The sequence below is a fragment of the Nematolebias whitei genome, chromosome 11 (assembly GCF_014905685.2).
Source record: "Nematolebias whitei isolate Nwh7 chromosome 11, NemWhi1, whole genome shotgun sequence".
Lineage (NCBI taxonomy): Eukaryota > Metazoa > Chordata > Actinopteri > Cyprinodontiformes > Rivulidae > Nematolebias > Nematolebias whitei.
Genome location: NC_056508.1, coordinates 25923923 through 25937281, shown reverse-complemented (window position 1 = coordinate 25937281; position 13359 = coordinate 25923923). Strand labels below are relative to the sequence as shown.

The 13359-nt window shown below is 39.5% G+C and overlaps 1 protein-coding gene across 1 annotated transcript in view; it reads left to right on the top strand.

The window, feature by feature from the left end:
• The first annotated feature begins 3802 nt into the window (after nucleotides 1-3802).
• The window catches only part of LOC119417253 (metabotropic glutamate receptor 7), a 52848-nt gene continuing 43291 nt past the window's right edge, over nucleotides 3803-13359 (top strand). The window contains exon 1 of the mRNA XM_037684464.1: nucleotides 3803-4016. Coding sequence (XP_037540392.1) covers nucleotides 3905-4016 — 112 coding nt within the window. The 5' untranslated portion in view covers nucleotides 3803-3904. The remainder of the gene's footprint in view (nucleotides 4017-13359) is intronic.

The window sequence follows — 13359 nt, the reverse complement described above, 5'->3', positions numbered from 1 at the left end:
ATTGTGTTTTCTGAGGTTAATTGTCTTTGTTGGCTATCTAAAATCAGGCTGACTCCAAATATCAATCAGTTTAGATGTTCACTTAATGACTGCATTAGCCTGAGGGTTCATGAGATATTTTGCTAACAGACCAACAAGGGTGCCAACAATTAAAGTCTGTTTTAGCTGGCTTCTATATATTCTATTGAGCATGCATCGGGATATGACTTCTACACAGTTGTAACACAGAGCATGTGTTGGGGATGATGCTCAGCTTCTACAATAAATTTTAGCTCATTTACTGTAAAAATTGCTAAGGTGTAGCCATTTTGTGTTTCAAAATCTCTGTTGGCTTTGGCAGCCATCTTGGATTGAGTTGGCTTCAAATTTTAGTTCTTCGTAAGATATTCACCAAATGATTAAAAGTTTCACTGAAATTTGTCCAGCGGTTGATGTTTTGCTAACAGACAGACACAGTGGACTCCAACAGGTAATGAGAAAGTTTCAAAAACAGGTTGTGTATGATCTGCTGGCACTTAGAACATGAGTTGCAGATGATTCTCAGCTACTTCCGCGTTATATTTTAGCATATTATCTGTAAACTGAATTGTGCTGAAGCAGCTTTGTGTTCGCTGAGGGGGCTTGACGTTGGTGGACTTTGTGAACTAGGTGGACTCCATCAGCTGTACATCCAGTGATTACAAATCATCCAGTGGTTCTTGAGATTTTTTGCCAACACATCAGACAAATAAACAAACATGCAAGCATATGCATTTTCATCCCTTCACATATGGTGGCAGGCAAAAATAAAAATATGTTTTTTCCACTGCATGTTTATATGGAAAGTTTGCACCACAGGTGTAACCCAGCAGCTTGTCCAGCCTTGTACAGTATATTATCGGATGACTGAGACAGATTAAAGTCTCATCGGGGGGAAACACTTAACAAATCTGCGCCGCTAGTTGATAAAAAGTGCTGTAAAGACATTTTCTGCAATAGGTCTTCAGTGAGACGTTAGCAGTTGGAGACAGGGCTGCACATTGCCTGGGCAACAGACACACATGTGCATATTGTGAAACTTTATAACAAATGTTGCATATTGTGAATTTAAGCTCACACGATCAGCCAATACAAGACCGTGAAACACACGCAGGATTTCTTTCTCTTTCATTTAGCTGTGTCCTTTAATCGACTAGAGCACTCGTTTCCCCCGAGGGCAGCAACAAGAGAGAAAAAATTGCCAAACGTATTCTTCCACCGCACGGAGCACTGTCTCTGTAAACAAATCATTTTACAGGTTTCAGAATGCTTAAAGTTGTTGTTGTTGTTTTTTTTGAGGTATTAGAAAAGTAAATGTGTGCAGAATGAAGATCTTCCATTCCCTGAAGGTCTGCGTGTCAGAGTTTTAATCTAAAATCACAGAAGTCAAATCTTAAAAATGCAAAATCTGACATGATTTTGCAAAATCCCTTGTTAGCACTCAGAGTAATGACTCTCAGCTACTACCACAACAAATTGCTCCGTTTCCGTCAAATTGACTGAGTTGTGGACGTTTTGTGCTGGTTTTATTCGATAATCCAACTAGAATTGGATGGATCAGTTGTAAATTAATGTTCATTGATTACTTTCTAAAACTGATTAAAATCCATCCAGTAGGAGATATTTTGCTAACAGACAGACAGGATGTGCTCCAACCTTAAACAAAGATCTGATGCAATTTCTTAAAGCTCAGAATAGAAGCTGAGGATGACTCTCAGCTACTACCAGACTAGATTTTAGCTCATCATCTGTAAAAGTGACTGAATTTTAGCTGTTGTTGTGTTTTCTAATGTCATGGCTGTCATCAGATGTTAGCCATCTTGGATCAAGTTGACTCCAAATGTTAATCATATGTAGATGTACATTTTATTATTACTTACTGTGTTTTACAAGCTGCTGGTTCATTGGAGATTTTACTAACAAACATACAAATACACACAGGCAAAAATCCAATCACCCACGCTTTGGGTAAAAAAAAAAGGCAAATGTGTAAAATAACACCTGGGTCCTTCCATGTGCTCTGTAGATTTTACACCCAGTGAGTTGAGCAGAAAATGTCCTTTATGTGTTGCTCTACAGGATCAGGATGGTACGTTAACATTTCTCTGGCAAAAATGTGACTAATGTGGGTTTTTTCCAGCCAAAATAATTTTAGTTTCTCCCAACTCCTCCATCCTGCCAGCCTCATATCACGCTTGTTTGTCTGCTGCAAACATGAATATTGACAGAATGGTTCGTGAAATGCAAAATGACAGTTTTTTTCTCGTAGGGTTACTATATTTTATAATTTTAAGACACATAAACCCTGCTGTACCTCCTGGTTCCGGTTTATTTTCCCAGAAGAGGTTTTTGATTTGGCATTCATAGCCAAACGGTGTTCTCAATATGACCAGAGATTGTGTTGAACGAAAGTAGTTCTTTAACCTTTAAATATAGCTGACCCTAGCAAACTTTATTTATAATATGTGGCGCCACGCTTTGTGGAACTGAAAGCAGTGCTTTTTTTTTTTGTTCTACTGTGGGGATTTCTAAAATCCCTGAGCCGAGGTTTTACGGTGCACACAAATATCACACTCTGAATAATAGTCTGAGAACACTTTAATAAAACGGCACACACAGAGCACCGCACCACAAATGGGATGGAATTTTGAGCACAGCCTTTCAAAACACGATTTGTCAGAGAGATTACCATAGCAACCACCAATGACGCTGCACCCAGGATGTCAACAACTTAGTGTTGTGAGCCGTGTTTTGTTTTTGAGATTAATTTGTTTTGTTTATTTTCAGTTTTCCTTGGGTTCAGCTTGTTTCTTGTCCTTCTCTGTTTTTCCTCTCATTTTCTGAGTACTTTTTCTCTGTCCTGCCACACCCCTCTCCACCTGTTCCCTGTTACCATTAAGCCACCTGCCTCCAGTCTCCTCATCGGCCCCAGTCCATTTAGTCTCTGTCCTCACTCCCAGGATTCACATTTATACTTCTGGGCAACAATCTCCAAGGTCCCCATCATCACGACCCCAGAATCACCGTAATCTGGCAAAATACAGAATAAATTACCGTAGTATAAAGTAAATATACTTCAAATTCTAACTATCTGGTGTGTTATTATTATTACTGATGTGCAAATATCCAAATGCTCATAAAACTATAAATGTTATATACCATGTCCTCTTGTTAACGCAAACCACCAAGACTGAGTTAAGTTGAGCGCACTTTGAACTCCATATGAGAGCATACGTGGTTAGCAACGCATTGGCCATTGGCGCCAGAAGGATTTGTAATGGGGGGGGGACACTGGTGGGGGGGTCTGGGGGTCCTCCTCCATAAAATTTTGAATAAAGTAGATCTCATTTCCTGCATTCTGGTGCATTTTAATGGTTGTTTAACAGCTAGTTTCGCTTACATTTTAGCGTTAATGGCACAACAAGAAGTAGCCTGACCAACAGCTCTCCTTGTGTGAATAGAGCATGCTCCGCTAGCCACAGTCTAAGTAACGTGGTGTAGCCTAAGTTAACTTTAAGGGGGAAAAAATCAGTGAGAGTCACTCCCCTGCAGTCTGGTGTTGTGGTTTCACACCCTGGTTCGTCGAGTTTCATTTTGTTTTCTAGTATTTTTTGTTGCCAAGCCAACTCTTTTTGGGAGTTTTGTTACTTTTGATGATTAAATCGTTGGGTTTTACTTGAGCTTCTTGTGTTATTCTGGGTTTGACTTCTAACTGTGATGCTTAAAAGTAAACGTTCTCTCTTTTTTTTTTCTTTCTTCACCTGCATCTTTTCTCCTCAAGATCCCTCAGATTAGCTATGCCTCAACGGCCCCGGAGCTGAGCGACGACAGGCGCTACGACTTCTTCTCACGAGTGGTTCCTCCAGACTCCTTCCAGGCCCAGGCCATGGTGGATATACTCCGAGCCCTAGACTGGACATACGTCTCCACCGTCGCCTCAGAAGGCAGCTACGGGGAGAAGGGAGTGGAGGCTTTCACACAGCTCTCCAAGGAAGCAGGTAAGGACATGGTGATTTGCAACAGGAAAAATAAAAACAACAAATGCAGTTTAAATGTTAAACAGTGCTTTGAAAAAACCCTCTTCTGCACTCACTCTGAAAGTAAAAAAAAAAGATTAGTTTGAATTTCCCATTTGCTGTAAAAATCTGTTTTGGGTGGATGAATTATTGATCTGTTTGGCAGCTTCTTCTGGAGCTCTCCAGCGGTGTTAGTGGAAATGTAGTCAGAGAAACAGCTGGCAGAGAAAACATACAATCACGCCAATGAGCATTTTGCTTTACTCTTGTTATTTTTGTTTTTAAGTTACGTTTTTTTTTGTTCTGATTTGTTTTCAATTTAATGTTCCAAATATCGCTTTGCTAACAAAAGAGAGGAGAGAAACCCTTCAGCTGCTCAGTGGTCAATGATTTAATAAAAATGTTTATCTTATCTTCATATTTTATCACTCGTTGTGAAATTCAGGGACTTTAAAGATCATGAAAGTGGTCAGTGAAAAATATTCAGACTTGTTGGAAGAAATGCATTTATTCCAAAATTAGACAAAAAGTGCATTTAAAGAAAAAAAGACATCTTAAATCAATAGTTCAGATATTTTGAGGTTCAGTAAGAAGTTTATGAACAGTTAATCATACTTGTTGTAGACAGCTCTTTAAATAACCCCAGATTGGGAAAAACTAAGTTTAATTCTGATTAAACAGACCAGCTAATAACTAGTCACTTATGCTGGTGAAGATTCTCAGTCATCCAGGACATGATGAATTCAAAAAGCGTTCAATTGTATTGAACGCTTTTTGAACTAGTCACTTATTGACATATATAAAATTAGATGAAATGTTCCTGCCTTTGTTTTTGGATGCTGAAACCAGCAGAACATTATTTATGGAAGCTGCGAGACACTCAGCTCACAAGATGTGACAAAGACTCTTCCTCTCAGTACGTAGCTGCAGAAGTTGCAGGAGACACCAGAAAGCTGTGTTATGCACCCCACAGATCCTAGTGCCTGACATGTTTGAGGACTGCTGTCACATGAGATGAAACATAGTTAGTAAAAGATTTCACATGACAAGGTCATGATAAAAGTTTGTTTTTCTTGTTTTGGGGGTGGGGGTGGGAGCCAAGTCCCACCTACTACTTAACACACAATTATGGTGTAAAAAGCTTTCTTTTCATCGTGACAAAACTAAAAACAGATTAAAAAAATAATAAAAATTAATATTTGAATTTACAGCCGTGAGATTGGAGTGATGTGAAACAAATGGAATCAACTCCTGGAAGAAAAATTACCTGAGGTGAATTTTTGTTTGTTTGTTTGTTTAAATTAGGCCAGTGTCATATTTGTTTACATGAAGGAAGCAGGTATACCTGGGACCACCCTGTGGGGGTGCTGTACCTGCTCCGGTCTCATCTTCTGGGCAACTGTTTGGTGTCCAGTATTTCCTTACATGTTGAGGTTGTCACTTTAGAATATGTACAAGCTCAAAAAATGACAACTGTTCATGCAAATAGTTTTAAACCACCTTTACGCCACCGTCTTTTTTTGCATTGCACGTACTGCATGCCTTAAACCTTAAACTGCATGTGGACGTGCTACAGTCAGATGTGAGTGCAAATAACCACAGAATTGTATGCAAATAAACATTTACTGCAAATCGACATGAACCATCATAACTTTGTTGACAATAGAGTTGTTTTAAGCCAGCAGCGATCCATTTTCAGTCTTATCTAGTCTCAGAATTGCCTCCAATTTCAATCCGGACGAAATTAAAATCCTGATTCTCCGAACTGAGGTTGTTCAAAGAGCTATCAACAACAACATATTAATTTTTCACAACCTTTCCACCGAGCCCCACTTCAAAAGAAGTGAACAATTTCTTCCGCATTAGCATTAGTGGGTAAATTATGTAGTAAAACTAAAATAGTTTGACTTTAAGCGCCATTGATGTTGCTTTTGAGGTAAATGGTTACAATGCTCTGTTTAAAGAAGTCTGAATGAACAGAAAAGAGTTCTGTTTAGACACTCAAACGCAAATTAGCCAGAAAGCGGTCTGAAAATTGTGCACACGCTCGACTCACCTGCTTTTATCCACGCTGGTGCTGCTGTTGGCATACGTCAGTCAGCAGTTAGCGCTAGCGGCAGAATGGGCTGTGTTTGTGTACAGTGCAACAGGTCAGGCGGCGTTATCGAATCATGTGGTTCACAGTGTCTTTCTAGAGTCTACAGACTTCGTACGATGGCTGGAGCTGTTCATCTGCAACACGGGGCCAAAAGGTGCCTCGTTACAACACTGCCTTGATTAAACAAACACATCTTTTCATGCTTCCCGCACCCCCACCTCTGTGTACTCCAATCTCAGCCCTGTAAATGTGCACGGAGTGAGCTCTGTGTATTCTTCTAATAGACTAATGCACAGAAACCTCTGAAATGAGCAAAGCTAATGACATCCCACAGGCACCGATCAGAAGTCTAAGATGCATGAATATTTTATTTGCGTGCATTCACGGCCAGTGTGATCACTCACTAAAACTTTAAGAAGCTGTTTGCGGCTGCGTAATTTGCATCGACAGAGTGGGGAGAACATGGGGGGAGAGAGGGGAAAAAAGAGATGAAGTAGCTCGGGTAGGGAGAATTAGGAAAAGTCCTGATTGAAGGCTTGTTTTTAAAAGTTCCAATTCATCTAATGTCTGAAATAAACACTATTTTCCTCCCGCTGCTTTTCCCAGACACATTTCAACTAATGTTTCTTTTTCTTTCTTATGCAAAGAGCGGTACACACAGAGATATAATTATGATTCCCAAACAGCTACACAAGAGGTAAGGAATTACAGCCATTGTTATTTTGCACTCCTTCTGTTGTGGCTGAGCTACAGCCACTGCATTAGTTTCTATTCATACACAAATGAGAAATATATCCTGTAAAGGAAAGCTTCCTGTACCCAAAGGTTTATCTTTAATAAACACATTAATTATATAGTAGCGTGACGGCACAGTCACAGCATTCATTCAGAAGCAGCAGCTTTGCATTAACGCTGTTTGAAATGGGTTCGACTGAATAAGGAGGAAATTTCTCCGTTGATTTGGAGGAAAAATAAAAAAAATAAAATAAGAGCAGCTACGGGGTTTTGTGTGTTTTGATTAAATGTGCAAAGAACAACAGGCAGCGTTGTTGGGTGGGTGTTTGTTGCAGCATCTGTGCAAGCTGATCCGTAAGGCCCTGAGACATTTCTGTGTAGCCGCCTGGTTCGGTTGCGTCAAAATGTCAGATGCATTAGCAGGATACTCGCTTCACCACTTCAAGGAGAACCATCCCGCGCACTAATGCAATATGGGTGCCCATTACCCCAAGCTGAGACTGGAGTGATGGTCAGCCTGTATTGATCTTTTCCTTCTACCCCCCCCCCCCCCCCGGATTGGTTCCACAGTCTCTCTTCTCTGTTTGGGCACCATCACACTGTGCACCCTCCATCTGGCTCCAGGTGAATCTGGCAGAGATAAATCTTGTTTGTACTTTTCTGTGTCTGTCTGGACTCGGGCCAGAGCGATGCAGTTCAGTTTTCCCATCAGATAAAAGAAAATGACTTACATTTGAGGAAAACCTCCCACCAAGTATCGCAGAGGAATTGATTGCAGCGTGTTGCCAACACCGATGAATTCTCCGGCCCCGTTTTAACTCTGATGAGAGGGAGGAAAACCCCCTCCTGCTAATGTATTAGACTTATTGTATGTGCAACTGCAAAAAGGAAAAAAGAAGATTTTATCACCCGCCACTGAGGTTGAAAGTTGATGATGTTTTTGCTCGTGCCTGAGTGTGTTTGTTTGTTAGCAAAATATCTCATGAACAGCTGGACACATTTTAAGTTCAAATCAAGCTTATTGTCATTCGCATCACATGTGGTACATGAGGTGGAACGACTCAAGGTCCCAGTTACACCCAAAAATAGCAAAAACATAAAGTATATAAATAAACAGTAAATACGGATCTAAGATATACGCTAAACACTAATAATGCAAAATAATACGGCATAACAACAACAGTCCAAACATGAGTCTGTAGTGAGCAGATGGGTACAAATGAACACAGCAGCATGAGATCAGCAGCATGAATAATCAGCAGCACAGATAAGTCATATATCACCACTTAAAGGGGCATTACACTGATTTTTTTTTTGGTTAAGGATTTATGAGTGTAACAGCTTCAGGGTATGAGCTGCAGAACTTCTCTAAAAGTCATATTAAGGTCAACCCCATTCAAGATGGCTGCTAAAGCTAAGCAAACTTAGCAAACGCTGACATGTCAATAACTCAGACAGTTTTATAGAAACTGAATCTACTGTGGTAGTAGCTGAGATTTGTTCCCAACAAATAACCTTAGTGATAACTAATTGTGTGAGATCTTTTTATTTTTTTAATTTTTACTTTGCATTAACTATTAGAGACAACTAGACATGTCTGTTAGCAAAATATCTCATAAACAACTTAACATATTTTAATGAAATTGTCAGAATGCTATTATTATATAGACACCAATAACTGATAATCTTGTCGAGTCAACTCATTTCAAGATGGCTGCTGCAGCTCATCGACCTTAGCCAACATAAAAACAACTTTTAACTGAGTCAGTTGTACAGAAGTTGTGCTAAAGTTTAAAGGTCTCTCTTGTAAATGAGTCCTTGGGGCTCAGTGAGACTAACCTGTATAAATAAAGGTTGAATGAAGTTTGATGTAGTTTTTGAGAGTCATTCCCAACAAATTGTCTGAGCTCTTTCACATCACACACGATCTCTAAATTTTGCATGAAGCCCAAGTCCACCCAAATCAGATACAACTCTGTCATTTCTCATCAAATGACATTCAGTTTAAAACTCCTGCATGAAAAGAGGCACGAGGCATTTCTTTAATTATAAACCAGAGCTGCTCTAAATGACCCGTCCACGTCTCGTCCCAGGTCGGTGGTGGAAAGGCAAGCTGGATATGAAAGAGCAGAGAGGATGAGAACATGAATATGAGCTGCATATCGGCCTAATTTGGTGTTTTCCCAAGTGTTCGGGCAGGGAGACTGAAGGGAGCAGGTCTGCCTTTGACCGTCAGGGTGCTGAATATGATTGCAGTGTTACAGTCCCCCCCTCTGAGGTTCTGGTTTGGAGGGTGAAGGTGAGCAGGAGGATTAGCAGAGGTGTGGAAATCAGCAACAGCTTTTAATTTAAAGTGATTTGTATACCACCAAGCCAAATGCCAACGCTGGCTTCTGCATTTTTTAATTCGAGGGCACCGAGGATGAATAATTGAAGAAGTTAATGCTGTACATGACCTGTGGCGATCAGATAAGCTGAGAACTTCCGAGGGCCTCGTGAAATTGGCTATCATGATCGTTAAACTGTTTTTGACACATTAATGGAACGAGGAGCAGAGGTCCTGGGTTCACGGCCCGTTTAGTTTTTGGTAATATGTTGCAGGACTGCAGGTAAATGAATTATGAGCAGCTTTCAGTGTCACAAAGCAGCACATCTTCTTTCTGCTGCACAAATGAATCCAACATTTATACCGTCTATAGATATATATTTAGAAAAAGTCTTTCTGTCCTCACATTCTTCAATGATTTTAATGCTTTAGAGAAGAGGAGCATCAAAAGTTTGGATGCCCCTGTAATTATATGCCTGCAAATAACTAAAGAAGTAAAAAAAAAATCTCTAAAATGTTTTATAGGAAGAAAGAAAAACAGCACCTGAGCCAGTGTTTGACCATGTTTAGTGCTTACAGAAGAGGCACACATTTTTGGCAACAACTACAGCTGATTATTGCCAGAAAATAGTGTTTTTGTTCTTGTTTGTGGGGATTTTTTGCAATTCTTCCTGCAGAAAGCTGCTCATTGTGTGAGCTCCATCTTGCACGGGTTCCCTCTTTTGAAGTGGATCCATGGATTTTTGATGATGTTTAAGTAGGAGGCTGCAGGAGCCGGGGCAAACCTTTCAACTCTTTCTTCTCGCAGCAGTCACTTGTGGATTTTTAAGTGTGTTTAGAATCATTATCCTGCTTTCAAAGCCGTACTATTTTCAAAGAAAAAGTGTGCTGCCAGACTTTGTTAGTATTCATTGAACTCTATATTTTCTTCACCAGTACAGTGGTTCTCTTTGTCATTCATTGCAACACGAGCCCAGTTGTTATTCGGCTGATGTGCTTTAGCTGGGATGTTGTTTTTTAGATTGAATTCTGCCTTTTTTCCCCTCAGATCTGTAGCTCATTGCAGTCGAAATGTTTCTTTTGTTTATTTTATTATTTCACAAGAATGCTTCCAGACTGCATCAAGCCTAATTTAGCTCATTTCAACACTTTTAATGGTTACCTCTCTGATGCGGATACAGATGTACCCCTTGAACGTTTTTATAATCTATCAAACTTCGAGGTGCTTTACAGGATTTTTATTTGACTGATTAACACAAAGTAGCACTGGTTGTGAAGTGGAAGAAAAATGATAGATTGTGTCCTTTGCCTCTTGCACAGTGACTGCTGGATATGGGCAGCAGTGACCCCCATGACCTGAAATGGAAGAAGCGGTACAGATACCATACCATACCACTTTATTTATAAAGCTCTTAAAAACAGCAACAAGGCCAACCAAAGTGCTGTACAGCAAAAACAAAACAAGTAAGACACAGGATAAAATACATAGATCCAAAAAGGTAAAGATAAGAACTAAATGACTAACATTAAAGAATACAGACAAATTAAAATCAACTCACACAGTGTCAAAAGCCTGGGAATAAACATGTATTTTTTAAACAAAACTTAAAAACAGTGAGAGAGGGAGCCTGCCTGACATGTAGTGGTAACTCATTCCACAGTTTTGGACCTGCAACAGAGAAGACCCTGTCACCTCCTCTGAGCTTAAAACAAGTTCCTGGAACCAGTAGAAGCACCTGGTCTGCTGACCTCAGAGAGCACTGTGGGACATATGGCTGCAGCAGATCAGTGGAGGAGGAGGCAGAATTGTTCAGAGATTTAAAAACACACAGAAGAATTTTAAAATGAATTTGAAAGTGAACCGGGAGCCAGTGAAGGGAGGCCAGAACTGGAGTAATGTGCTGTCTTTTGCCTGTACCAGTAAAAAAAAAAAATCAGGCTGCAGCATTTTGGACCAGTTGTAATGTAGTGGAAGTCTGACTGATTCCAAAAAGAAGTGCATTGCCGTAATCAAGCCTGGATGTTATGAAAGCATGTATTACTGTCACAAAATAACTTTTGGATAGTATGGGCTTCAATTTATACAGTCATCTCTAATGAAAAAAACAAGCAGGATTTAACAATTGTGTTTACATGACTTTAGTTTCATGGAAGGGTCCATTGCCAATCCCAGATTAGTGACTACTTGTTTCTCTAGTGGGGCTAGAGAGGAAAGGTTGATACGATGGTTTTTGATTGTGCCATTAGGTGGAAACAACATAACTTCTGTCTTCTTCTCATTAAAATTTAAGAAATTTAAAGCCATCCATCCAGAGTTCTAAAAAGTATTTTGGTGTGTTCCTTGGTCTTCTTGATGCTGTTTGATCACAACAACAACCAGCTGCATGAGATTAAACAATACGCAGGTGGGCTCTGTTTACTAAACAGGTGACTCCTGAAGGCAGCTGGCTGCTATGGGTTTTTGTTTGAGGGGGTCCAGTGGGCAGAACACAAATGCACGCCATAGTTTTCAAATTTTTATTTGTAAAAAAACATGTAAAACACGTGTTCCACTTCACAATTATACACTTTGTGTTGATCTGTCACTTGCAGTCGCAATAAAACTCTTTGAAGTTTGTGTTTGTAACGTGATGAAATGTGGAAAAGTTCCAGAGGAGTGAAGTTTTCTCGAGCCGCTGTGCTTCTAATGACTCCTGGAAGAAGTTTGTGTTTGCGCAGGTGTCCCTGCAGAACGGTGCCGCAACCCCTGCAGCGCTGAATTGTTCCTAAAAGTCATTTGCACTCAAACCGGGGTTGTGATTAGACTTACAAATCCAAACCAACAAGGATTAGCGTTCTCTTTTTATTTCACTGATCCTACTTACACTGTTTTTATTAGTCGCCACCGAGGTGCTTAGAGGTGCCAATTTATGCTGATTGTTTCGAACAAACAAGTTTGAGGAGTCTGCAAGTCTTGAATTTTGTCAAGTTTATCCCTGTGATGACTTGAGTTGCGCAACCACCTGAAGTGTTGGTCAAAGTTTGATTTGTTGTATATTTATCCCTTGAAGTGAGAAAATCTAAATTGAATTCATGTTTAGCACATGTTGCTAAGTGGCTAAAATCTCACCTTTATCTCTTCAAATTTGTGAAATGTTGTTAATTCTCAACAGCGTTTGCAATTGATTTTACGAAAATGCGAATACAATTTTAAATACAATTCCAGTAATGCATTAAAAAACAAATTTAAAAATGGATTTTCAGCAACACTAACTCTAGAGCTATGGCAGAGAAATAAATGCAAAAAAAATTGCATTTAGTCACAGTATAAACATAACAAAGTACATTTTCACACATTAATGTTTTTTTCTTGCAAAGTATACAGTGTCTGATGGTAATTCACAAATAAAAAATAATGCATGAAAATATTTGAACAGTCCATTTCTAAACCACACCGAATAAAGTCAAATTTTGCATTGAAGCTGGGAGGAGATAAAAAAGTTTAGAGTGGATTTATTTCAAATATGTTTCTCTCTGGGAGTGGACGCACAAATACCATCCAAACCTGAGCACATCAGTCGACACGAGGCGACTCAGAAACTTCCAGGGTTGTGCTTTTCTTTTGTATTATCACCCTCTGCCAGAGGTGAAGGTGTAGGACTATGGGTTTTGCCGTTCCCTCCTTCTCTATCTCTTTCTGTGTGGGTGTATGTGTCTGTACATTTGTGTGTCTGTCTGTTGTACTGTTAGCAAAATAACATAGGACTGCACATAATGTGGCCATAGCCCTGTATAAAAGGCAGCAGGTAATCTACATTCCTTCAAGAAATCTTAGGCCTTTAGTCTTTTTTTTTAATTTTATTTACTTTTTATTGAGGTTTGTGACTTTAAACATATTGGACATTTACACAAATATGTAAATTTAAATACTAACAAGCAGTTTGTCAATATCACTGAGGGATTTGAAGAGTGGATGGACTTGTGACCTGTCCAGTGTGTCCCCCACCTCTCACACAGTGACTGCTGGCTATGGACATCAGTGAACCCCGTGACCTGAAAAGGAAGAAGCGGGTAAAAGATAATTTTATGTATGTATGTATGTATGTATGTATGCATGTATGTATGTATGTATGTATGTATGTATGTATGTATGTATGTATGTATGTATGTATGTATGTATGTATGTA